This window comes from Arabidopsis lyrata (assembly GCF_000004255.2).
Source record: "Arabidopsis lyrata subsp. lyrata unplaced genomic scaffold ARALYscaffold_2, whole genome shotgun sequence".
Taxonomy (NCBI): domain Eukaryota; kingdom Viridiplantae; phylum Streptophyta; class Magnoliopsida; order Brassicales; family Brassicaceae; genus Arabidopsis; species Arabidopsis lyrata.
In genome coordinates, this window is record NW_003302554.1 from 96,644 (window position 1) to 120,105 (window position 23,462).

Sequence of the window (23,462 nt, forward strand, 5' to 3'; positions counted from 1 at the left end):
TATAAAGATTGTTCGTAGAACACAAATTAAACCGGTGTGTTGTAATAATATAGTTTTTCGATTGTGTTTAAGAAAGGAGATAGATGGATATGAGAGATTTAGGTCTTTTGTTGTGATGAGTAGTGGATGATAATTATATAATTGAAATTTGAAAATACTATCACAAGCCATCTAAACATATAATCACCAATTGAATTTTCACGTTATTGAATTAATTCTTTAACAAAATTTCCAAATATGAGTTGATAAAAGAAAGCAATGAATAAAGTTTTTTTAGGTGTTTTATAAAGAAGAAGAATATATTTTGAAGTCAGTCAGTGAAAGTGGTTGACAATAAAAAAATAAAAATTGGAAAAATCGAAAGATAAGAAGAGATAACAAAACGACATGCAATTTTTTTTTATTTTTTTAATTTTGTTTGTTCATTAGTATTTGTAGTACCATTTTCCCTTGAACCTATCTTCGTACGGTCGAAGAAAAACCATCCCAAATAGTATTAATTTTGATAAAGAAGAGAGTCTCCCTCCCTCTCTCTAAAACCCTTTCAAAGATTGAAACTTTTGTGTTTACTCTTAAACCAAAAGGGTTTCAATTGAAAGAGTGCCTATCCAACCGACACATACTTTCATACCCGTTCGTTCGGTTTTTAATAACCCTCCTTCGAGACCAAACTCTTGGTTTTTTTTAAGAAAGATCACGGACGGACTTGATTCAACAACAATTGGGTTTGGTAAGCAAAATCCTCCAATTCTTCTTCTTCATTCTAATTTTGTTTATTAAGATGAATTTCGTTGTTTATAGTTTACTTGTAAGCAATCTCTTCCACGTTATTTAGTTAGGTCGTCTACTATTAAACTATACCATTCTCCATTTTTAAGGCCTAATTTCAGATTTTTGGTCTTTGGGTTTGACTCTGCATTTCGCTGTTAGCCTTTTCTGGAATTTTCAAATTTCGTGTATATATGAATTGACTAGCACTAAAGAAAGAATGAGACTTTTTTTTTTTTGTTTTGGTAGCCAAAGTTGAAGTCTTTCTTACGGCTTTCCTTTTTCTTTTTTTTTTCCGTTACGGAAACAGAGTGTGTGATGGGTACTCGTGGGGATGAAGAAGATGAAGATCGCTTCTTTGATGCCTCTGAACATTCCAGCGACTTTGGTTTACATCTCTGGACCAATACTCCGGATAGTGTTTCCAGTCGTCGGCGTAAGTTTTTACAATCTATGGGCTTTAGTTTCAAACAGACTGCAACAGATGATGATGATTCTGAGGATGACGACCTTGAACCATCCCATTCTGATTCTAACCTTGTGTCTCAAGTTGTTAACCTCTCTTCTGCTGTGGATTTGTTGGTGAGGAATGAATCCACTACGTCCTCTGGATTTGATACATCCTCTGCTGAGGAGGATACAGATGATCAGACCTTGTTGTCCAGGAATCATTCTAGTAGTAGCAGTTCTACTATGCCTGAAGGATTAAGTGAATCCAGTTCTAGTAAATCGGGTTGCTTTGGCGATTTTCACAACTCTCCATTGAGTCAAAGAGATGATTTGCTCAAGAAAGGGGCTAAATCTTGGTTAAAGAAGCTTGGTGTTTTGACACATGTTTTTGAGTCTATGGACTGTCAATCAGTGAGATCACCATTGCATCAAGTTGCGCGAGTGCAGACACATAAAAAGCACTTCAAGGAGCTTTCATCTCTGTGTATTGACCAAGAATTTTCAGCGCATGATGGCTCCATCTTAGCCATGAAGTTTTCTCCTGATGGGAAATACATTGCAAGCGCTGGTGAAGACGGTGTTGTTCGAGTTTGGAGTATAACCGAGGAAGAGAGAACAGACAAGTACGAAGTAGCTGAGGTTGATTCTGGTGTTTACTTTGGGATGAATCAACATTCTCAGATTGAGCCCCTGAAGATCAACAATGAGAAATCCGAAAAGAAGACAAGTTTTTTGAGGAAGTCATCGGACTCAACTTGTGTAGTGTTACCTCCTACCATCTTCAGTATATTGGAGAAGCCTCTGCATGAGTTCAGAGGACATATAGGTGAGATCTTGGATCTTTCCTGGTCGGAGAAAGGGGTAAACATCTTTTCAAACTCTTCCTACATTTATATAGTCTTTGATTGTGTACATCCTCTTACATTTACCCCTCTTTGCTGCAGTATCTCTTGTCATCTTCTGTCGACGAGACTGTTCGTTTATGGAGAGTAGGTTGTGATGAATGTCTCAGAACGTTCACTCATAACAATTTCGGTGAGCTTCTTCTACAATGCTGCCTTTGGTACTTTTATTATTCTTTTTCTTTTGCTGTGTACTCAGTACTCACTCACACCTTCTCCCTCTTCTTCTTACGCAGTGACTTGTGTGGCATTTAACCCTGTGGACGATAATTATTTTATAAGCGGATCGATTGATGGGAAAGTTCGAATATGGGATGTGACTCGTTGCCGGGTTGTTGACTACACAGACATAAGAGACATTGTAACAGCTGTGTGCTATCGTCCAGATGCAAAGGTAATTTGAAAGATTTTAGTTTTCCTTAAATTGTCTTATGAACAGCTGCTTACTCTAGAGTTTTGCAGGGTGCAGTAATAGGTTCCATGACAGGGAACTGCCGCTTCTACCATATATTCGGTACGTTTATCTTCTCACAATTCGAGATTGAGATCATTGCTTAATGACAAATTTTGAACAGATGCAATAGTTGGTTGGAGCTTATTATTCTTCATATTGTGTACCTCAGATAATCAGCTGCAAATGGACCAAGAGATCAACGTCCATGGGAAGAAGAAGGTTACAAGCAAAAGGATAAGTGGTCTTCAATTTCTTCCCAGTGACACTGACTCGTACAAAGTAATGGTTACTTCTGCCGATTCACAGATACGCATCTTATGCGGAGATGATGTCATCTGCAAGCTTAAAGGTCAGCATCTGTTCATAACTGCAGATGAATGATTGCATTTGTCTTATTTAAGATTGACGATTGTAACTTTCTTTTGCGCTTGCAGCTTCTAGCCTTCGCACAACATCTGCTTCATTTATTTCAGACGGTAAACACATCATCTCAACATCAGAGGATTCATACATTAATGTCTGGAGCTACTCTCAATTACCCAGCAAGAAGCTGTATTCAGAAACACCGAAAAGCATCCGGTCTTACGAGGGCTTTCTCTCGCACAATGCATCTGTGGCTATTCCTTGGCTCAGACAAGGAAGTAGGGATGGTCTGTCCGAGTGTATCACAGATTTGGACAGAAAGATACCGAAAGTGGACTGTTTCTCTCCAATGAAAGGATCAACAACGTGGCCTGAAGAGAAGCTGGAAGATGTTGTAATGAGCAACAGAGGGAAGCTTAAGCTTTTGAGGAGTGTATGGCAGCCTCACCTGTGGGGGCTTGTGATTGTGACAGCGACTTGGGATGGAAGGATCAGAGTATTCCACAACTATGGTTTGCCTGTTCGGGTCTAAAAGGCATAGACAAGTTATTAGATAGGATTCTTTTATTTGTTACTTAGGAGTAATATATGTATACACATTACACAGATATTGAAAAGATGTCTTGTGCACTGTTAGTTGTTGGTAATATGTATGGTGTGATTTTGTTTTTGTGCTCTAAGCCCCAATGTGTCAATATTGTTATTTTTTTCAGAATTGTAACTACAATTCGTCTGTTTCTTCTCTATGGGCAATGCCTTTTAACACTTGACCAAGTCAGGATTTTACATGGATGACAATGAATCCTTAACTCTTATGAAAAGACTCTTATGGCCAACTACCCCATTTCTGGTCTTGATCCGGGCGACACCACTCAGCATCTACTTGCCTCTCTTTGCCACTTTCTTGTTGAGTCGTGAGAGGCCATAAGTCTCCCCAAAAGGATTTCTTGGCCTGCAAATGAAGATCCGGGTTCTTGCTTTTAGTTATCACTCTCCTTTCGAATGCTCCCTCTGACCCGTCCTCTTTGGTTGGCACACACATATCCAACGTCACTTGTTTCCCTTTGCGGAATGGAGGGAATATGATTCTTCCCCATCCCCCTCCCACACTCGCCCTCTCACTCTCCTCTTCCTCTTCAATTTCTTCTTCAATCTTGTCTTCGTCGTCCTCATCGGTACCTTCACCGTCTTCTTGTTCCTCCTCCTCATCATCCATGGTGTCGGAGTCATATGCTCTTGGATCAATGTAAGGCACTTCAACCACCTGTGATTTGATAAAGTCCTCTGCACATATCAAATGGGCACAAAGAAGGGTCAAAAGCTAGATTATGCGCATGGTTTTCATAGATTAGTCACAGACTTACCATAATCAACCTCCAGATCCTCGGGTTTCTTATTTGCGCGTCTCTCCTTCAATGTCTCCAACTTCATACCGTCAAGAGGCCACAACTCCCTAAATCGAAGGCCAAATTCCTTAACAACGTTTCTCTAAAGGTAATCAAAATAATCATTCAACATTACAAAACTACGAACCGTGGGCGCTGACCTCTCCTGAAAGCCACAAAACAAAACTTCTCATCCTCAAACCCACGTAGGGGAACACCTTTTGTACGCTGCAAAAGTAAAGTTTTGGGTTTGGAGTCATCAGCAAACATAGAGCTGACTAATATATACTATATATTTGCTGAAGAAAACTCCAAGCAAAATTAAGGAACCTTGTAGGAACGCTGAGACGAAGTTCTCTGCAACCGCTGAACAAAATGGCAGTACTTTCCAGTGTTTTCCAGCGGACACTTTCCATCATGAGGGCACTGCATTTGCAACCCCCTTCTTTGTGTTACAATACATTCACGTAATCATATTCATAGAAACTGTACATCAAATTCATGACCTAGTGTTTGATAACTGGAAAGGAGAGTTTTTGAGGAAGGATATTGACACTTACTGGAGCAACAATATGCGCACCAGATTTGAGATCGAGCACGTCCTTACCATCTTTCTTCATTTTCTTTTCCAGTTTACGCAGTTTCTAAGACAAAATGAATACTTAAAAATAAGCAGAGGAGGAATAAATAACGTCTGAGAACAGAAACAGATCATTATTTAAGCATGAAGATATGTGTAAGCAAATGAAAAGTACCCTCTTCTCCATCCACAGTATATGGGACCGCATCTGAGATATAATATTAGCACCGTGTGGCGTTCCTGGTTCAATCAAAACCTGTCCAATCAAAATTTCTGTAAGAAATTCATAATAAAGCTTAATGGATTCAGCAGATCAAAATGCACAGTGCACACAGGGATAACATTTGAGGAGAAGAACACGTTCTAGTATAAAAGAAGTGATTGAGGAGAATGAAGGATGATAAAACTCAAAACCATACCAAGAGATCATCTGTAAGGTCCCAGAGCTGGCGAACCACAGTAATCCTGTCTTTCAGAGATGGTATCTCCCCTAACACATAGGACTTAATCACAACAGAAAAGCATTTGGAAAGTTTATTCAGTAAAAAATCAGAACGTGTAAACAAGAATCACAGCTGGTGCGAGTGATAAAAGAGATAACTCACAGCGATGACAAGATCATGTTTCCTCTCAGACTTTTTGTTGATCTCTTTATTAAGAGCTAGCAGGCTAGTATACCCATGGATGAGAGGTAAATCCTTGAGGCCTTTCATATTCACAAAAATGGTAAAGATCAGAATCAATCACTGCACGTAGTGTTTTGTCAGAGACTATCAAAGTGAAATTACCCTGGATTAAGTCACGTCCTGCACGCTGCATTGATTGAGATGGTTCCACTATATTTACTTTCTCCACAGACTTTGGCCAAACCTCTTTAACCGCCCTAAAAGATGTTACAACGAATCAAGAACAAAATAGAAGCAGCAAAGCTAATAGGGAAACATCTATCTCCTCACCAGAAACCCGAGCCAGTGCCAGCACCAAAATCCAGCACTCTTGTAGGCGCAAAACCCGGTACTCTTCTACGAATCTATATAAGAAGTTAACAAATCTCAATTCTCTACACAACTATCCCATCTTCCAAGAGCTCAGGACTAATCAGCATGATCTAACATTCACTTAAACCTTAAAGTAGAAAGTACCTCGATGAGGACTCTGTAGCAGACGGAGAAGACGGCGGGCATACGAGAAGCAATGTAAGCAGCAGTCTCACCGTCTCTGTATTGGAGACCGCTATCTCCATAAACGGTCTGTATCTTCCATCGCTTGGTCTCCAACGAGTTCATAGAATCAGCCAGACTCTTGGCCGTGGTTTCAGGTAACTGAAGATTCGTGTCCTTGATCTCTTGGAATGATTCCGATAACTGACGCACCTTCTTCCTTATGTGAGGATCATCTTCTTCGCGAAGATATTTCTTAATCGCGCGGCGGAGACGGACGGGGACGACTAGGCAACGGAGAGACTGCTTGGCTGCAGACCTTAGGGTTTCGACGGTGAAGACTTTCTGGGCATTCGCCATTTTCAGCCGGAGCTTGATCTCAAATGCGGTTGCTGGAGCCGAGAGGTTTTAGCCTCCGAGGAGGAAGAAGAGAGAGGAGGGTCTAGGACTCTAGGGCTTAGCTTCATGGGCCTTTCAAAGACCAAGTCAGTATTTAATGGGCCTACTATAACAAGCCCTTTATTATAGCAGTAATTATTGGTGGTACATGGTATGACTGGAAGATCCATTTGAGGAGTGGTTGACAAATCGAAATTTGGCTTGTGGTCTTGTGGATTCGATTTCATTTCATTCATCAACAGAAGAAATAAACAAATTTAACTAAGAACACCAAGATTATGAAATTTTTTAATGTTTTGAATGATGTATATATATATATATTACATAACAAGGACCTAGCTAGCTAGGATTACAAAACCCTACAACTAATATATTAACAATATATAATGTCAAACCATAACCACATATTAAATATAGGGAGGCTTGCTTATATGCACACACACAAAGGAACGTTTGGCCCATTCATCTATAGTATATTGCTATAGCTATTAATTATAAGGTATTACTATACTATATAGAGGGCTTGGGATATACACGTAGAAATAGCTAGGATGGTTGTTGATTAAAAGGACGTTTGAGAAAGATCGGGAGTGGAATTGGGTGGAGAAACCAACAAGTCAGAAGCAGTCCAGAGTCTCTGAGCTTTAAGATTGCAAGACCCGAATTTAGATGTCCTAGCTTCGTTGCAGTCTGAGAAGTACTTGCCACACACGTTCCTCAATCTCGGACTTGTTGCCACGTAACATGTCGTAGCTGCTGCCTGAGGAACAGACTTCAATAGCTTGGAGGTCAAGAAAAACACTAAGTCTGTGACGATGCCTTCTCGATCTCTTGTGAGACGGGTTCTCACGATACCAGGATGGACACAATTGGCCGTCACATTAGCATCCATTTTCTGCAAATATAGTTTAGTTTATTATTACAAATGAGTAGAGATTACTAAATATATTTCTGTTTTAAAAGAGAAAATAGATTCAAAATTATAAAGGGTTAGTTTGTATAGAAACGTACATGGAGAATCCGGGAAAGCTCAAGAGTGTGGAGCACGTTGGCGAGCTTGGAGAGAGCGTAGGCTCGAGTCGCATCGTAATTTCTGTAAAACGCAAAGTTAAAAGGCTAGCCTTAAGTATTTATTATCTATTATTCTCTCCAAAAATATCATTTAAATAACGGGAAAAAGACGAGAGGACGACGGCGTTTATTTTTGTCGTCGCATCACCTTTTTGTACTTATTATTAAACAATGATGACTAAATTATTCGCTATATGATTGGAATGATTTTTCTAGCAAGTACTAATTTAAAATGGATTACCTATTGTTCCGCGAGATATCGGCGAGATATTGCAACATATCACCGGAAAACCAGCTATGGATGACGGACGTGACGTTGACTATACGGCCTTGCACGCCGGTTTGTGCCGCCGTTTCAATCATCTTCTTTAACAGCAGTTTCGTCAGCAGAAAATGGCCTAATTAAGCACCCCATAAATCACTATTAGAGGACATATAATATTTAAATTAATGAAATGATTTATCAATTCAATGATTGATTTAAGAAAACTTAATTACCGAGATAATTAGTGGCAAAGGTCATCTCCACACCGTCCTCAGAGATGGCATGCTTATGCGCGTATTTCCCGGCATTGTTTCTGATACAAACCAAAAACATTAAAAACAAAAAGGTTAGGAGATTTTCTTCTTTGCTTTTGTGTGTGGATTTATAAGACGAGAGTTTAAGTTACATGAGGATGTTGAGTGGGAGATTGAGAGATTCGAAATCGTCCACGAATCGGCGGACAGAGGTAAGTGAGCTGAGATCAAGATGCATAACGATGATCTCCGCATCAGGAAACTCCGCCAGGATACGAGCTTTTGTTTCCTCGGCGGTTTTGACGCTCCGAGCCGGAAGCACAAGTCGAGCTCCACGCTTAGCAAGAACACGCGCTGTCTCCGCTCCTATCCCCGACGTAGCGCCTAGTATAAAAAGAAACAGAGAGTCTATTAGATAGGAAACTTGTTTTGCGACTCAGTGAAGTTGAAAAAGAAGAGACAACTCTAAGTCTTTAACTCTATACTCACCAGTGATGATGGCAGTTAGAGAACGGAGATCAGAATTACAAGTGACATGATCGGCGGTGGATCTTGACCCGAATCCGCTGGGACCACCGGAGCCGATCAGGTGTTTAACCGTCTCAATCATCTTTTTCTATTTTTCTTTCTCTCGGTTTCGGTTATGGGAGAGCAGTTGAGGTTTGAGTGTTGGGGTTTATGTCTTTGGGTGATGAGACTATTTATAGTGCTACTTCTTTGAGGAACAATTGCGGATAAAGGGAGACAACATTTTTTTATGTTGTATCATTCTTAATATCTTTGTAAGAAACGAGTAAAAATTATTAGAGTGTTTTTGATTGGCACTAAAACAAGATAAAAACGGAATAATTTGATTAAAATAAAAGGTTTAGTTAGCCAACTCTATTTGACTAAGAGGAATTATAGAGGAAGATGAGTCACGTAGCAAAATTATAATTGAAATTTATGTGATTACAAAACATAATCGTCCAAAATACATAAAGAAAAACTGTAATATAGAATCAGAAACAATGCATAGGTAGTGCCATGTTTTGGGTAACACTCACTATTTACTAATGATGTCCAACTTTCTAATGGGTATTATCCTTCGAATCTTTACATTTTTAATATGGTCCCCTCCTCCTACTTTTGAAATCATCATAAGAGGTGAAAGAAACTCTATCTCTCACCACACTCTATTGAAAAGTGCAGGTTTATCTACATGGACCTAAGAATCCACAACATGTATCCAATTTTTATCTACAAAATGTATGAACCCAACTATACTAGATTACCATACTATAGTAGAAAAGAACTTGTCCAATTTTTCATTTATATGTGTCATATATATAGGGATGTTCTTGTTATATACAAGTTTCTCAACTCCATTTAGAGCGTTTACAGTTATTTTCTTTCTTCATAATGAAACTACTCTTGAGTCTTGCCTACAAAGTTTCACTATTCAACATTTACGACCGCTTAAACTCAAAACCAAGGAATAGAACAAAGACTTGATCCTTTTTTAAAGTCTCTCTTATATATAATTTGTATATGATTTTGATACATCAAACACGTAGTTAAAGTGATATTTTGAGAATATTCTTAAATTCCACCTTTAGGTAAATTGTCTTGTAGTTATTTTTCCTTTGTAAAATTGTAAGTGGTTGAAGCAAAAGATACGGTGGAGAATGGCACAATAGAGTAAGCTAATTGGTCTCTCTGTTCTTGGAGGATCCAATCCGTCAATGGATGAGAAGAAGATCTTCAAGCCTAAATATGAAAATCATCATAAAGTAATCTTACCCAAATCCAACTACTACCCACTAACAATTCCACTAAATTTTATTTATAAAATATATTTTTATTTTATAAAATGTTTCAACTCCAAACTATATACATGTGTCTTATTTGCAGCTCTAGAATGATCCATTTAATAAGTATTAAACAATTGGCTCATAGTTATAAATTATCTCACCTCAAACTCAATAAAAGGATTCATTTTAGGAATTCTCATCAACAGGACCGGATAAGAATAATACTCTGCACAGAAATTATATAGAATCTAAAGTAAAACAATTTTTTTGATAAAGCATTCATGAATCTAAGTAAGTTATCAGGTTATTTGCATCATGTTATCTAGCTATAGAAGAATTTGCCAAAAGGAATTAATGGAAAAGGAATTAGGCTATGGAAGACATATTATAATGTATTTTACCCAAAGGTGTTTTGATCATTCACCAAAGATTGCTATCGTTTCCCTAAATTCGAATTTAGATACCGCGTTGCTTATACAACACAATGATTTACGTTTTGTGAATCTATCATAAATAAATTTCAATGATTGGTCTTAAATTATGAAAAGTTTATATGGATCGAAAACTAATTTCCTCTTCTCTATTAAAGAAAAAGGTGGTCCAACCTCCAAGAATAAATAACTAATCAAATTTTGCAGGATATATATAATAGGAATGGTAGAAGGGACGTAGAGATAAACTCAAAATTGATGAAGTGTTTGTGAATAAATAAACTCCTCCACCTTGGGAGGCGTTGTCTCTTTCAAGGATCCCACATTATAAAATATATATGCTCGTTGGGTGAGAGACGTTGAATATACATTATAAAACTTTATGATTAATGGGAATTAAGAAAAGAGACTCCTCCACCTTTGGAATTGGAACGACCTTGACAATGTTGGAATCTTTGCTTTATGTTAAAACGGGTTAGGTTAGGTTGTGTAATCGGATACCAACTTGCCAAGAGAGAGTTGGTCACATCCTTTTTCTATTGCTACCATTTTTATTAACCAATGATCATATTCTTTGTTTTATAATTAGTAGAGTCTTTGGAGAACTATTACATATATTCAAGCTATAATATGGATGGTCCATACAGTCTGAGATTTTTGTGAGTGGCTACTTGATTCTCTCTTTTGTAGACAGTTTGATACTCTTTTTCTTTCATGAATGGTTAGATTTTAATATTTGTTGACCGACGTCAATTTTTTTTTCTTTAAAGAATCTAGTCTCAAGCAGGAAATCTCCAACCCGGTCGAGTGAATATTATCGTAACTTTGTGGTTTACACGTTGACTACATATATAATAATAGACTTGTAACTTGTGGCGGGCGATTATCCTATAAAGTTTTTAAAATGATTTCTTTAATCAAACATTTTTGAATTTTGGATAGTGTGATGTATCAGTGTAGATCCCTTACGTCTTAATACAAGATCGTATCTTGCTTTTAGTTTATAATATTAATCACAATTAAAATAAGGAAGCACGAGTTTCATTGATCAAGGCACAGCCACGAGATTCATGAGCTATGGATTTACATGGAAACGTCTCCGCGTTAAAGTCCTAGTCAGATTCAACCTCCTAAATTCAAAAAAATCATACTTCAAACATTATCGAAGATCTTTAATGACTAATTTAATTATGAATTTCAAGGGATCAAAATTTCTACCCAAACTAAAGAAAGTCAAGAAAGTGATCAGGGCCAATTTTGTTGTTTTAATGAGTTTATGATGATTCATTTTCCAAGGCATGCCTAAAATCAAGGTATCATATTGACTTGAGAAGTAAAAAAAAAAAAAAAGAGAGCAAGAGTTACATAATTAAATTGGTGGAATCAATGGACAAGTGTAAGGTGAAGAAACTGACAATTGAAGAAGTTTGTCATTTTGAGGAGAAACAGAAAAATGAGTAAAAGTAACGGTTGTATTTGGCAGAAGACAGTTACACTGGACGGTTGGTTTGAAGAGACTGATCCTAATAGAGTAGTAATATGCAGCACGACAAAAATAAAAACCCTGAATTGCACAAAACCAATCAAATCCTAGTTTGAAGTCTTTGCCTCAGTCTCTTGTTTCACATTCATCTTAATGACTCAGAGAAGACATACTCTGAACCAACTATTATAATAAAGGGGGAAAGAAAAGTTGCTTTTTGATGGGCACATAGAAGTTGATGGGGTCAAACAAGGATTTGCATAAGCAAGTGAAGAACATCAACAAGCTGACTCCAAATCGGTCCTTGAAGGAGACGAGATCGAGACTATACATAATTAGGCGATGCCTGGTCATGCTGCTCTGTTGGAGAGAGCCTCGTGATTAATCTCTTCTTTCTCATCCTAACACTGCATTGGTAATGTATAAGGAAGAAACTACATTCCTTTTCCACAAGAAGACCACACATTGCTTTGACGGAGAAGTCACACAGAAGGCGCCAAACATTGTCAATGCAGATGCTGCTATACAAACCTCAGCATTATGAAACCCATGGAGGACAAATTACCCTGATGATGATACGATTGATGGTGTACGACTTAGGCATTTGTATGCGTAGCTATCTTGTTTTCTTAGGCTTTAGCACTATGAAGGATTCAGGGACTGATTCTTTATGCTCCAAGTCTCAGTCCCAATCTTGGAAACTATCAACTATATATATGTACAAAAAGTATATGAATGGTGAGTAGTCAAGTTCATAATCTTGAAACAATTTTAGATTCATGCCGCCTAAGCTAATATATAAATGATGAGAATTCAAGTTCAGGATCAAGAAAACACACTAGTAACATTAGGCATTTCTATGCATAACCATCTTGATTTCTTAGAGCAATTGGGAAATATGAAGTAATGAGAGGCTGTTTATTTCAATCTTGGAAACTATTAACTATGTTTATATGCACAAAAAGGTGAGTGACTAGTTTTGGAATTTCAAGATTATCATCTAGAAACGATTTGGGAGATACATACATGCCTAAGCTTTTTAAGTTCTTGATCAAGAAACACAGAGAAGAAGACGTAATGCAGATAATTAGGATCAAAAGCATCCAAAGTTCCTTTCTCATCATCAATAAAAATATATTCGTTACAAAACCATCAACAGATTTATTATATAGCAATGAAGAAACCCATTCCTTGGAGAGGAAGATCCTTAGCCTCGTCTTCGGAGTCATCGTCGTCGAGATTGAGGCAAGCGCAGCGTTCAAGAGAGGTAAAGAAGGCGGAGACAACCCATGTGGCAACCTGATCGAGCTTCACTCGAGAAATAACGCTCACGCCGCCATTGTTGCCGCTCTCCTCCATTGATAGATGATGCTTCCGAGCAAATTCAAAATTTGTTTATTCACTCCTCCTAATTAATTTATTAAGTAGACCCATTAACCCAAACGGTGCCGTTTAACCATCTTCTTCTTCTTCTCCGGATGCGGAGATTGATTGTGACGGCGAAGGGATTTCTGAAGAAAGCTGCTTACCCTAGCTCTGGAGGAGGAGCTTCTGCTCGAGCTTATTCTGGTTACCGAGAGAAACTGAGAACTGGGTTTCTTCACTCTATCAGGTTCGAAGATGCGCTTGATTTGTTCTTGGAGATGGTTCAGTCTCAACCCTTACCTTCCGTTGTTGATTTCACTAGATTACTTACTGCGATTGCCAATTTGAGAAGATATGAGACTGTTATCTATTTCTCCCAGCAGATGGAACTCTTTGGCATTTCACACGATCTCTATAGTTTCACCATTTTGATTCATTGTTTCTGCCGATGCTCTCGTCTCTCTCTTGCTCTGTCTATTCTTGGGAAGATGATGAAACTTGGTTATGATCCCAGCATTGTCACTTTTGGCTCTCTGCTCCATGGATTCTGTCTCCGCAATAGAATTCACGACGCCTTCTCTCTCGTTGCTTCAATGGTGAAATCGGGATATGAGCCTAATGTTGTTGTCTACAACACTCTAATTGATTGCCTCTGCAAGAACGGTGATGTGAATATTGCCTTGGAGCTTCTCAACGAGATGGAGAAGAAAGGACGACTCGCAGCCGATCTTGTTACCTACAACACTCTCTTGACAGGCCTTTGTTATTCTGGTGAATGGCGCCAAGCTGCTCGAATACTGAGAGATATGACGAAGAGGAGAATAAACCCTGATGTTTTCACTTTCACCGCATTGATCGATGCTTTTGTGAAACAAGGCAATCTTGACGAGGCTCAAGAATTGTACAAGCAGATGCTCCAAAGCTCTATCGGTCCTAATACTGTCACTTACAATTCACTTATCAACGGGCTTTGCATGCACGGTCGTTTATATCACGCCAAGAAAACATTTGATTTGATGGCAAGCAAGGGTTGCTTCCCAAACGTGGTGACATATAACACGCTCATAAATGGATTCTGTAAGTCTAGGAGGGTAGAAGACGGGATGAAACTCTTCCAAAGGATGTATCGTGAAGGATTGGTTGGCGACACATTCACTTACAACACACTTATCCACGGTTATTGTCAGGTGGGTAAACTTAGAGTTGCCAAAGACATCTTCAGCTGGATGGTTTCTTGTGGCGTGACTCCTGATATCATAACCCACTGCATTCTGTTACATGGTCTTTGTGTTAATGGGGAGATTGGAAGCGCAATGGTGAAATTCAATGATATGAGAAGTGGTGAAAAGTATCTTGGCATTGTTGCATATAACATTATGATTCACGGGTTGTGCAAGGCGGATAAAGTGGAAGAAGCTTGGGAGTTATTTTGTAGACTCCCTGTCGAAGGAGTGAAGCCAGATGCTAGAACATACACTATAATGATACTAGGTTTATGTAAGAATGGGCCACGGCGTGAAGCGGATGAGCTGTTTAGAAGAATGAAAGAGGATGGGATCATATGCCAAGCAGAAGATGGCCATCTAGGAGAGCATGGAACAAGTAATAAGGAGATAATAAGCCTTCGCAGCTAATGTTATATGATCAGAGTCCAGTCATGTGTTTCTTTGGGACTCTGAGCTAGGCTTCATTGTTTTGTTGCAGTCATATGAGGGACTGTGTAGATTGGTTTTGGTCAGGACAAATTTGAAGTGTCTGGTACTGGTGACTGTACATACTTGAACTGATTTAGAGTTGTGGATGCTTGTATAATAGTATTAACTAAATTCATTAATTTGAAATCTAACTAAGCACTTTGTGTTGTAATTCTCTTGTATGCAATGAAATTGAATTTTACTATGTTGTAAATTCACTCTCTTGAGTAATGGAAATTTTGAAACCATCTCAATTTATAAACAGTAATCTGATTGGACTTTGAAGACAATTTAAAGTCCATAATAGAATTTTAGATAGATAATCAGGTGTCATTAGGCACAATCATAATTTGTCCAAAACGCCGTCGTTCAATAATGGAGAGTGGAGACCTTTATTATTATTATTCAGACACAACTCTCTGGTCGTCGTTGGTAGGGTTCGGCGCAGATAGAGAGATTTGGGAAGGAAGCTAGTCGAATCCATTTTGGATGCAGAGATTAATTCCGATAGCGTCTTCGTCATCGGTGAAGGGGTTTGTTCGTCGGCATTTGCTTCTTCTGGAGAGAGGTAACAATCCCGAGTCTCGATCTTTTTCCGGTGCGAGTCATCATCATCATCATCATCATCATCATCATTACCGAGAGAGATTGAGAAGTGAGCTTCACTGTATAAAGTTTGATGATGCATTTGGTTTGTTCTGTGAGATGCTTCAGTCTCGTCCCATTCCTAGCATTGTTGATTTCACTCGAGTTTTGACTGCCATTGCTAAGATGAACAAGTTTGACATTGTCATCTATCTCTTCCACAAGATGGAGAATTTGGGCATCTCACACGATCTTTATAGCTTCACCATTTTGATTCATTGTTTCTGCCGATGCTCTCGATTCTCTCTTGCTCTTGCTCTTCTTGGAAAGATGATGAAACTTGGGTTTCAGCCCAGCATCGTCACTCTTGGCTCTCTCCTCAACGGTTTCTGTCAAGGGAATAGATTTCAGGAGGCTGTTTCTCTTGTCGATTCAATGGCGGAATTGGGATTGGAACCTAATGTTGTCATCTACAACACTGTCATTAATGGTCTTTGCAAGAACAGAGATTTGAATAACGCCCTCGAGATTTTTTATGGGATGGAGAAGAAAGGAATCGTAGCGGATGCTGTTACTTACAACACTCTTATAAGTGGCCTTTGTAACTCTGGTAGATGGACCGACGCAGCTCGACTTCTCAGAGATATGGTGAAGAGGAAAATCGATCCTAATGTGATATTTTTCACTGCGCTGATCGATACTTTTGTGAAAGAGGGCAACCTTTTAGAAGCTAAAAACTTGTACAAGGAGATGATCCGAAGATCTGTACATCCTAATATTCTCACTTACAATTCACTCATCAATGGGTTTTGCATTCAAGGTCGCTTAGGTGACGCCAAACATATGTTTGATCTGATGGTAAGCAAGGGTTGCTTCCCGGATGTTGTGACCTATAACACTCTCATAACAGGATTTTGTAAGTCTAAGAGGGTAGAAGATGGTATGAAACTCTTTTGTGAGATGACTCATCAAGGATTGGTTGGCGATGCATTCACTTACAACACGCTTATCCACGGTTATTGTCAAGCGGGCAAACTTAATGTTGCCCAAAAGGTTTTCAATCGGATGGTTGATTGTGGTGTGCCTCCTGATATTGTTACCTACAACATCTTGTTAGATTGTCTATGTAATAACGGGAAGATAGAGAAAGCATTGGTGATGGTAGAGGATCTGCAGAAGAATCAAATGGATGTTGATATTATTACATATAATATCATCATTCAAGGGATGTGTAGAAATGATAAGGTGAAAGAGGCTTGGTGTTTATTTCGTAGCCTCACTCGCAAAGGAGTGAAGCTTGATGCTATAGCATACATTACAATGATATCGGGCTTGTGTAGGAATGGCCTACGGCGTGAAGCGGACAAGCTGTGTACAAGAATGAAAGAAGATGGGTTTATGCCAAGTGAACGCATATATGATGAGACGCTTAGAGATCACTACACAAGCTTATCAGCTGAACTCATCAAAGCAGTTCATGAGTAAAGCGGTCTGCGCAGATGCTTATGACAGTATAAGCAAGGTCATCGATATGATTATGATGGGAAATTGAACAAACTTCAAAGTTAGGTAACAGCAACTCTAAAGCCATTTTGTTGATTTGCTTTGGGAAAGTTAGCAGGTCTGATGGGAAAAGAAGATCTAGCGCATAGATAGTTGCAGTGTACAATTTTGTTGTATCTTTCATAAGCACAATTTTGTTGCATATACAAACTTATACTGATTTAACTTTCTGTAATCTGTATATGCTTGTATTGGATAAACCCAAAGTCACAAAATAAGAATTTTTTCAAACTTCCATTTTGTGTTATAAACTCTTATATGCACAAGTGTTTGTAATGTTGCCATCAAGTAAAGTGTAATCCTTTTTATGTAGTCCATCTTTTTTGCATACAAATCAGGCCAACTCTTTGACCAAAAAATTAACATTACATAATGGTCCTTAAATTACATTTTGACATTCACTTCTCTTTTTTTTTTGCTAAAACCTGAATAATACAGCAAGACAATTGGAAGCCTCCATAACCAGAAATCGAAATCTCCCATTTTCGACTTACTCTTCTAATTAACACGAGTCTCCATCACTCTACTGGTAAGCTCGAATCATCCCCCAGCTCACTGGAGCATTGCTCATATGTCAAATTACCAGAAGCGGCCGGATTCCACCATTTCTTCCCTTTCCAGCTTATTCTTCTCTTCCTGACCACTCTATAATAATTATCCTTCCCTGCCAATAAAAATGTTTCCTTTATTATATGCAAAAAGATGGAATCGGTCTCAGGCCTCCAATTAGTAAGTAGTAACAATCCCCTAAGCAATAAGATTCAAAAAAGAAATGGCTGACCTGAATCTGCCCAAGCCGAATCTTTTCCTTCTGCATCATGCACTATTCATCTCTGCACCCTGCGTCATATTCACGCTTCTAATGGAAGTGACCAAACCTCGTTCCTGGCAAACTCCATGGGTGCTATAACCTCCAAGAGGGTATACACAAAGAACACAGCTCTCCAGATTGGCCATGATATGATCTCTCTGAACCAGTAAGTAATTAGGAGTGGAAAAGAGCTAATCATTTGTTGCTGGGTCAAGAAGTTTCTCAGGTTGTCTCAGTACTTGGACTTGTTTCCGCCTGCCCACCACAAATCCTGGGTTTCTTCATTGGAGGGAGGGCGACAGGACCCAGTCTCAACCGAGCAACACCTGCTTCTTCCTTTAATTCTGCATCTCTGCTCTTCACTGGTGTCCCTTTTTTGCGTGATCTACTAGGACCCAATTGTGACATAGTCGTTTCATTTTCTACCTCTATCTTCTCTATGTCCTTAACATTACTGCTTAAGCGACGGCTACTCGGATCCAGACTCAACCAAGGACTGTTTGGAGAATCCTTGCCTAGTTCTTTGCCAGAATCTACATCTGTTGAAGCTATTCCTACCACAGAGCTTCTGTTATCCTGTAGATGGAAAAGTTAATGCATCACCAAGATAATCCACAAGCCACATAACTACACAACAAAGAGGACAACTGGAAATTAGGATCCATATATACTTGAATCCTCTTGTCACAATAGCCTAAGTTGAGACAAACGAAACTAACGAAAAAATAGCTCAGCTCTCTAGAGTATATTGTACATAACTGACAAAAGAACAACAACTTACCTTATCTTGCATTTCAATTGTTTCTTCGCATTCTGAGCCTTCTTCTCCTTCAGAATCAGCCATCTCTTCACACTCAAACTCAACATGTTCTTCTTCCATCATCTCTTCGTCAGAGTCGCTTAATTCCTCCTGCTCCATCACAATACCTAGATTCGATTGATCAGCCATCTCGTCAATGCATCTACTTATAGTATCACTTGGTGCAGTTGATCCAGGCACTTCAGAGCCATCATTACATTGAGTCATGCAGATGTCTGGAGCTTCTGAAATATTTGCTGCTGAGACCCTACCACAATTGTTTACCTTAGAAGAGCTCGAACTTAGATAGATATCTAAGTTCACATTTTTACTATGTTTGCTAGAACTAAAAGGTTTCAAACTGACATCATTACGACCAGGGATCAAAGTCTTCTCAACAGCACAAGAAGAATCCTGAAGTTGACATAATTTGTCTTTCTTACCAATGCCTGGGTCTAAGTTCCCACGTCTACTAATAAGATAACTCGTTTCATGCTCAGTTCTTTGAAGAAGAGGATGAAAACAGCTGTCGCCCTGTGCTGTCTCATGTTCGTTTGGTGATGAATTTTTGTGCAATTGATCAGCTGAGTGATTGATTTGCTTTGGACTGTTGAAAAGACTAAGCAGTTGAGGTCGATTGTCAGGAAAGAAACTAAAACTAGAACCCCCTGGGTCTCTGCTTGCTGGGTAACATGTAATCTGTCCATGCTCAGGGGTCCGGAACAATAAAGGATGCATTTGAAGATCTGAGTCATTGCTCCGCTCGCCCATCCCAGAGGAGCTCTCTGCAGGCACATCTTCCTGCAAATCTACCACTTTCTCGTTAGGAGGAACGTTGTTATCTCCGTCAGCTGAAAAGCAAGGAGTTTCAATACCCAAAATTCCCCTCCTAGAAACATCCGACATGCCACCTTTAATGATACAAGTTTTGGAGGATGTTTCAGACTGATTCTTCGCAAAAACCGATTGTGAGATAACACGGACAGAAGATGGAAGGTTAAGGGGAGGCAAATCAGGGGCTAGTCTCACAACACTTCTGTTGAATAGTTTACGAGAACGATATGGCCGCGTAATTATCGATGCTTTTGAGGCACCGGGTGCTGTACCAGATGTGTGGTGGTACAGAGGAATGAATGAAGGTGCAAGCCTCTGCGTACATGTCAGAATTTGGGCACCACCAAGTTCAGAATTTTTAGATCCTTCAACTATACATGTTTGTACTGACTCATGTCGATCACCGGGAACATCCTTTGCCTTGTCAAAGGAGTGCATAGATGTAGAATAAAAGAGGGTTGGCATGCCAGGCCTCCAGTCTGCTAAAAATCCTTCATGTAGGTATGCCTCACCTGAACTCTCGACCAATTCATCACCAACATGATATTCATTGGCTTTAGAAGCCCCATGTCGATCCTGCAACATGCGATCAAAGATGGGTAAAGCTAAATTACATTTTTTACGAGAAAGCCAAAAATTAACATATTCAGTATGGATGAGAGATAATCACAAATATGAAAGACAGACCTCTTTTGCAGATGCCTGCTGCTCTCTGAATTTTCTTTTTGTATCATATAATCTCCGCTTCTCCTTTTTTACAGCATCTAGCTTATATGATTTCTGAATTCCAAGGGCAGTGCGCCATTGTCGTGGCAGTGAGGACGGGTCTCGGTAAGGCACAACGAATTTCCACACAGACGTCCAATCATATTTGAAGTACTTAAGTCCCTGAGGATTCAAACTTATATTGAGCACCCAAGTACAATTTCCAATCAGAATTGCAAAAGGGTGCGCTTGTCGAATTACCTCTTGTATACGTACTATCTCTTCTGGAGTCAGGGGAGAGCTTTTCATCCTCAGAACTGCCTGTGTGTGGCAAAATATACACGAGATGGTCATCCAACGTTATAATTTATGAAAATGAGTTCGTAAACTGATTTATTTTGCGTGCATGATAGAGCTCATATATACGTAATGGTTTCACAGTGCTTATTTGTCAACAAACAAGTTCAGGCCACTGAATTTACGGAGCCGATAGGCAGACAGATAAGATAAGTATACAAATAAAAAAGGTGATAAACCAAATCAAGCATATAACAGACCTTAATTGGATTTTCTGGGGCTTTAGATGATCTTCGGTTTTTTTGCCTAACATAAATCTGAAACAAATACAAGTCGAAAGTATTAGAAGAGACAAGTATTTTCTTTCTTGATCATCAGCCTGGTTGATGAACACTTGGACATGTCTACATAAAACTTAATATAGTTAGAATATTGAAAACATCCGTACACCAATCTATAAGTTTCTGGCATGAAAGCAGAAAAATGAAAGAACTACATCATTTGCAACAGGAATTGCATTGACGTGAAGTTTTTGTCAAGATAGCAGCTGAATTTTAATATCTTCATATTTTTTTTATCTAAATACTTCAGAGACTATGGTCAGAATAGCCCTTACGAGAACTACGATAATGAGAGCAATCGAATCAAATACCAACTGATTACTTATTAACCCAAAAACCATTCTTAGTTCTGCAGAAATTCAGTGATGATTACCTGATGCTCCCCTTTACATGGAAGAAACCGCTGCTTTATTGCCTTCCAGTCTGAGTTATATTCCATTATTCCAAGAGCCAGTAATCTGCATTCAAGCAGCACAAGAAATAAATTTTCGACTAAATTAGTAGACTAGACCAAGAAAAAGGAAAGGAACTTACTCATCCTCAGCGTCAGTGAAAAGGACCCGATTGGCGACAGCTGCATGAGGTGGCTTGTGGGGATATAGCGATACTTTGAACAACGGCAAAAATCTTTTAGCTAACTTGGCGATATCCTTATGGACCAAGGCAACAGATTGCTTCTGGGCTGATTCAACCAGTATAGCAGCTAACGTCTTCTTAGATTGCTGCTGACCTGATGGTGACTTACTTGAACTAGGGGATGAAAGAGGATTGTTTACAATCTCACCGCCAACTTCTTGGTGAGGAAGTGTAAATAATGGCACTCTTTGAGACGAAGTATCAAAACCGGATTCCACTTGACACCGTCGATAATCTTGAACAGCTACAATGGTTCATCAAGAGAATTATATTGCATACACAGACAAGAAACATAGCGATATAGACCCTATTTTACTAATAACATACCGTCAGAAACATCAACTAGATATCTTCCAGCTAGACCCACAACATCCAGAACTGATGATGCTGAACCAGTGACAAGAAGATGACTTCGGCGTGAGATATATCCTTGGTGTTGTTTGAGCATCTCAGATAGAAGTCCTTGTACGTGGGTTCCAATGCGCTGCCGTGAATGATCAAGTGCACAAAGAGAGTACACTTGGATAAGAAGTTGAAGGTGATCATGAATCAAACAATGCAGTTCTCCCATTTGGGCTTGAGTGAAGCCATTTATTGTCCTGTTCTCTGATGAAGCAACTGCTTCAGTAGCAGAAAACCTTCTCCCAGGTGGTGCAATGGGTAAGATAGGTACAAGAGGGCGTAACAATCTGCCAGCCTGTTCAGGAGAATTGTCTTTGTGATGAATGGAGATGTTTTGCCGTCTCTTCTGCCTAGTCACGGGACGTCGCTTAGTGCTTATGTTGTCACCTGTTGTGACCTTTTCCGGTATAATTTCCTCGTCATCAGTCTCCAGTGCTTCCTCAAGTTCTATCTCAAAGTCTAAATCGTTATCCTCGTCATCATCATCGTCATCATTAGTTCCAGACTGAGCCAAGGGAACCTCAGTATCCCCACTATGTAAAACAGCAGCCAGAAACTTGCGGTATTCTTCCTCATCATCAACATTAGGAATATCATCCTCATCATCAGTCTCCTGGAGAAAAGCCTCAAGATCATCAAGGGTGAAACTCGCAAGCGAATACCGAGCTCTAGTCCGTTTGCAGATTGCATCATCTTCCTCAGTTGACATCAAATCTTGCTTCTGAGTTTGGATCATCATGTCCCCCAATTGTTCTCCGTTTTCATTTGAGGCCTCAACTGTCCTCTCATCAGCGGAACTTACCTCATCTCTAACAAAGCCACCTCCTTTCAGAGAACCCGGATCAGGAGAGTCCTCAGGGATTGGTTCTTGGCACGAGACATTACTTGGCATTGCAATTTCCTCCTTTCCTTCTCTGCCCTCTAAGGTTTGAGGAACAGTAATGCTATTAACAATTTCACCATCAAGAGTCTCAACTTCAGAGCTCAAACTGGAAGAAGCTTCACGAGAAGGAGAATCCTTAAGAAAAGGATTGAAATCAACATCTTCTTCCTCGTCATCATACTCGCACTCTTCTTCCTCTTCCTCTTCATCTAGGTCTCTATTGAGGGAAGACGGTTCAGAGGGAGGCCCTGGAATTAGGGTTTCTATTTGATCCAACGATTTCATGACTCAAATTAGGGTTCCGCTATCTAAACATGACAACAATTGCAATTCTGAAACTGCAACAGAACCAATTAAGATCAATCTCCTAAACCTGAATTCGATCGACACAAACAAACCTTGAGAACGTTTAGAGCGAAACCAATGGAGAGAGAAGGAAGAAAACGTGTCTGTGAAGAATCGATTAATGGACAGATTCCGATTCACAAAGGAAAGGGAGCGCAAAGGTGTTTCTCTGGGAACGAGACAAATTACTCGGGTTCCGCCGGGTCGGATCCTAATATTTTTTTGTTATAAACCACATGTTGGATGGACTCCATAACCGTGGACCTTATGCATATTCTAGAAGGCCCATGTCCATGTCCTAGAAGGCCCATGCCCATGTTCTTGAAGATTCTCCTTATGACGGCCTATATTGTACTTAGTGGGCCTTTGGGCTTTAGGGTTTACTAGCCCAATGGGGATTTGTCTCCCCTCATCATGTATATATATGTATCGAAATCTCATTCA

The 23,462-nt window shown here is 39.3% G+C and overlaps 8 protein-coding genes across 10 annotated transcripts; 4 read left to right on the top strand and 4 right to left on the bottom strand.

Moving 5' to 3' along the window:
* The first annotated feature begins 472 nt into the window (after positions 1-472).
* LOC9323934 (WD repeat-containing protein 44) lies at positions 473-3,642 on the top strand. 2 transcript variants are annotated; one of them, XM_021035318.1, is made up of 7 exons: positions 473-730; positions 1,079-2,079; positions 2,163-2,253; positions 2,357-2,514; positions 2,583-2,634; positions 2,744-2,923; positions 3,009-3,642. In XM_021035318.1, exons 2-7 carry the CDS (start codon positions 1,087-1,089, stop codon positions 3,467-3,469), a joined length of 1,935 nt encoding a protein of 644 aa, XP_020890977.1. In that variant the 5' UTR covers positions 473-730; positions 1,079-1,086; the 3' UTR covers positions 3,470-3,642. The 2 variants fall into 2 exon arrangements, with proteins under 2 accessions (XP_020890977.1, XP_020890978.1); XM_021035319.1 differs by lacking the exon at positions 473-730 and having other exon boundaries at positions 812-2,079.
* On the bottom strand, positions 3,617-6,552 carry LOC9322402 (methyltransferase-like protein 17, mitochondrial). Of its 2 annotated transcripts, none has more exons than XM_002887825.2 (11): positions 6,045-6,552; positions 5,859-5,932; positions 5,691-5,785; positions 5,508-5,608; positions 5,322-5,405; positions 5,078-5,158; positions 4,883-4,966; positions 4,653-4,748; positions 4,471-4,550; positions 4,302-4,390; positions 3,617-4,221 (listed from the first exon to the last, which is right to left on the bottom strand). In XM_002887825.2, the coding sequence occupies exons 1-11, from the start codon at positions 6,420-6,422 to the stop codon at positions 3,764-3,766; spliced, it is 1,620 nt and encodes a 539-aa protein (XP_002887871.1). In that variant the 5' UTR covers positions 6,423-6,552; the 3' UTR covers positions 3,617-3,763. The 2 variants fall into 2 exon arrangements, with proteins under 2 accessions (XP_002887871.1, XP_020890979.1); XM_021035320.1 differs by having other exon boundaries at positions 3,625-4,221; positions 5,691-5,774; positions 6,045-6,460.
* A 187-nt stretch (positions 6,553-6,739) lies between these two features.
* LOC9323935 (short-chain dehydrogenase TIC 32, chloroplastic) lies at positions 6,740-8,869 on the bottom strand. The gene is made up of 6 exons (XM_021035321.1): positions 8,541-8,869; positions 8,204-8,435; positions 8,031-8,110; positions 7,774-7,930; positions 7,473-7,554; positions 6,740-7,356 (listed from the first exon to the last, which is right to left on the bottom strand). Exons 1-6 carry the CDS (start codon positions 8,659-8,661, stop codon positions 7,024-7,026), a joined length of 1,005 nt encoding a protein of 334 aa, XP_020890980.1. The 5' UTR covers positions 8,662-8,869; the 3' UTR covers positions 6,740-7,023.
* A 2,792-nt stretch (positions 8,870-11,661) lies between these two features.
* On the top strand, positions 11,662-12,538 carry LOC9323936. Its single transcript, XM_002886290.2, has 2 exons — positions 11,662-11,700; positions 11,991-12,538. The coding sequence occupies exons 1-2, from the start codon at positions 11,662-11,664 to the stop codon at positions 12,141-12,143; spliced, it is 192 nt and encodes a 63-aa protein (XP_002886336.2). The 3' UTR covers positions 12,144-12,538.
* Positions 12,539-12,735: 197 nt separating this feature from the next.
* On the bottom strand, positions 12,736-13,215 carry LOC9322403. The gene has a single exon (XM_002887827.2). The coding sequence runs from the start codon at positions 13,115-13,117 to the stop codon at positions 12,923-12,925; it is 195 nt and encodes a 64-aa protein (XP_002887873.1). The 5' UTR covers positions 13,118-13,215; the 3' UTR covers positions 12,736-12,922.
* On the top strand, positions 13,143-14,989 carry LOC110224278 (pentatricopeptide repeat-containing protein At1g64583, mitochondrial). The gene has a single exon (XM_021010259.1). The coding sequence runs from the start codon at positions 13,237-13,239 to the stop codon at positions 14,755-14,757; it is 1,521 nt and encodes a 506-aa protein (XP_020865918.1). The 5' UTR covers positions 13,143-13,236; the 3' UTR covers positions 14,758-14,989.
* A 250-nt stretch (positions 14,990-15,239) lies between these two features.
* On the top strand, positions 15,240-17,198 carry LOC9323937 (pentatricopeptide repeat-containing protein At1g64580). The gene has a single exon (XM_021034362.1). The coding sequence runs from the start codon at positions 15,307-15,309 to the stop codon at positions 16,885-16,887; it is 1,581 nt and encodes a 526-aa protein (XP_020890021.1). The 5' UTR covers positions 15,240-15,306; the 3' UTR covers positions 16,888-17,198.
* Positions 17,199-17,251: 53 nt separating this feature from the next.
* Positions 17,252-23,234, bottom strand: LOC9322404. The gene is made up of 9 exons (XM_002887828.2): positions 21,716-23,234; positions 21,287-21,632; positions 21,126-21,210; positions 20,672-20,728; positions 20,376-20,435; positions 20,097-20,297; positions 18,558-19,985; positions 17,747-18,352; positions 17,252-17,629 (listed from the first exon to the last, which is right to left on the bottom strand). Exons 1-8 carry the CDS (start codon positions 22,956-22,958, stop codon positions 17,999-18,001), a joined length of 3,774 nt encoding a protein of 1,257 aa, XP_002887874.1. The 5' UTR covers positions 22,959-23,234; the 3' UTR covers positions 17,252-17,629; positions 17,747-17,998.
* Between the last annotated feature and the right edge of the window lie 228 nt (positions 23,235-23,462).

What these genes read in the sequence shown, in the direction of transcription:
- LOC9323934 (XM_021035318.1), top strand. Translation starts at nt 1,087, where the DNA reads ATGGGTACTCGTGGGGATGAAGAAGATGAAGATCGCTTCTTTGATGCC. An exon ending in GTTCACTCATAACAATTTCG is followed by an intron (nt 2,254 to 2,356) that starts GTGAGCTTCTTC and finishes CTTCTTACGCAG; the next exon opens with TGACTTGTGTGGCATTTAAC. An exon ending in TGTCATCTGCAAGCTTAAAG is followed by an intron (nt 2,924 to 3,008) that starts GTCAGCATCTGT and finishes TTGCGCTTGCAG; the next exon opens with CTTCTAGCCTTCGCACAACA.
- LOC9322402 (XM_002887825.2), bottom strand. Translation starts at nt 6,422, where the DNA reads ATGGCGAATGCCCAGAAAGTCTTCACCGTCGAAACCCTAAGGTCTGCA. An exon ending in ACCTTACAGATGATCTCTTG is followed by an intron (nt 5,159 to 5,321) that starts GTATGGTTTTGA and finishes TTGATTGGACAG; the next exon opens with GTTTTGATTGAACCAGGAAC. An exon ending in CGTCTCAGCGTTCCTACAAG is followed by an intron (nt 4,551 to 4,652) that starts GTTCCTTAATTT and finishes TTACTTTTGCAG; the next exon opens with CGTACAAAAGGTGTTCCCCT.
- LOC9323935 (XM_021035321.1), bottom strand. Translation starts at nt 8,661, where the DNA reads ATGATTGAGACGGTTAAACACCTGATCGGCTCCGGTGGTCCCAGCGGA. An exon ending in TCTAACTGCCATCATCACTG is followed by an intron (nt 8,436 to 8,540) that starts GTGAGTATAGAG and finishes TTTTTATACTAG; the next exon opens with GCGCTACGTCGGGGATAGGA. An exon ending in CTCCCACTCAACATCCTCAT is followed by an intron (nt 8,111 to 8,203) that starts GTAACTTAAACT and finishes GGTTTGTATCAG; the next exon opens with AAACAATGCCGGGAAATACG.
- LOC9323936 (XM_002886290.2), top strand. Translation starts at nt 11,662, where the DNA reads ATGGACAAGTGTAAGGTGAAGAAACTGACAATTGAAGAA. An exon ending in AGAAACTGACAATTGAAGAA is followed by an intron (nt 11,701 to 11,990) that starts GTTTGTCATTTT and finishes ATGGGCACATAG; the next exon opens with AAGTTGATGGGGTCAAACAA.
- LOC9322403 (XM_002887827.2), bottom strand. Translation starts at nt 13,117, where the DNA reads ATGGAGGAGAGCGGCAACAATGGCGGCGTGAGCGTTATTTCTCGAGTG.
- LOC110224278 (XM_021010259.1), top strand. Translation starts at nt 13,237, where the DNA reads ATGCGGAGATTGATTGTGACGGCGAAGGGATTTCTGAAGAAAGCTGCT.
- LOC9323937 (XM_021034362.1), top strand. Translation starts at nt 15,307, where the DNA reads ATGCAGAGATTAATTCCGATAGCGTCTTCGTCATCGGTGAAGGGGTTT.
- LOC9322404 (XM_002887828.2), bottom strand. Translation starts at nt 22,958, where the DNA reads ATGAAATCGTTGGATCAAATAGAAACCCTAATTCCAGGGCCTCCCTCT. An exon ending in AGCAGGCATCTGCAAAAGAG is followed by an intron (nt 19,986 to 20,096) that starts GTCTGTCTTTCA and finishes CGCATGTTGCAG; the next exon opens with GATCGACATGGGGCTTCTAA. An exon ending in CAATTGAAATGCAAGATAAG is followed by an intron (nt 18,353 to 18,557) that starts GTAAGTTGTTGT and finishes TTCCATCTACAG; the next exon opens with GATAACAGAAGCTCTGTGGT.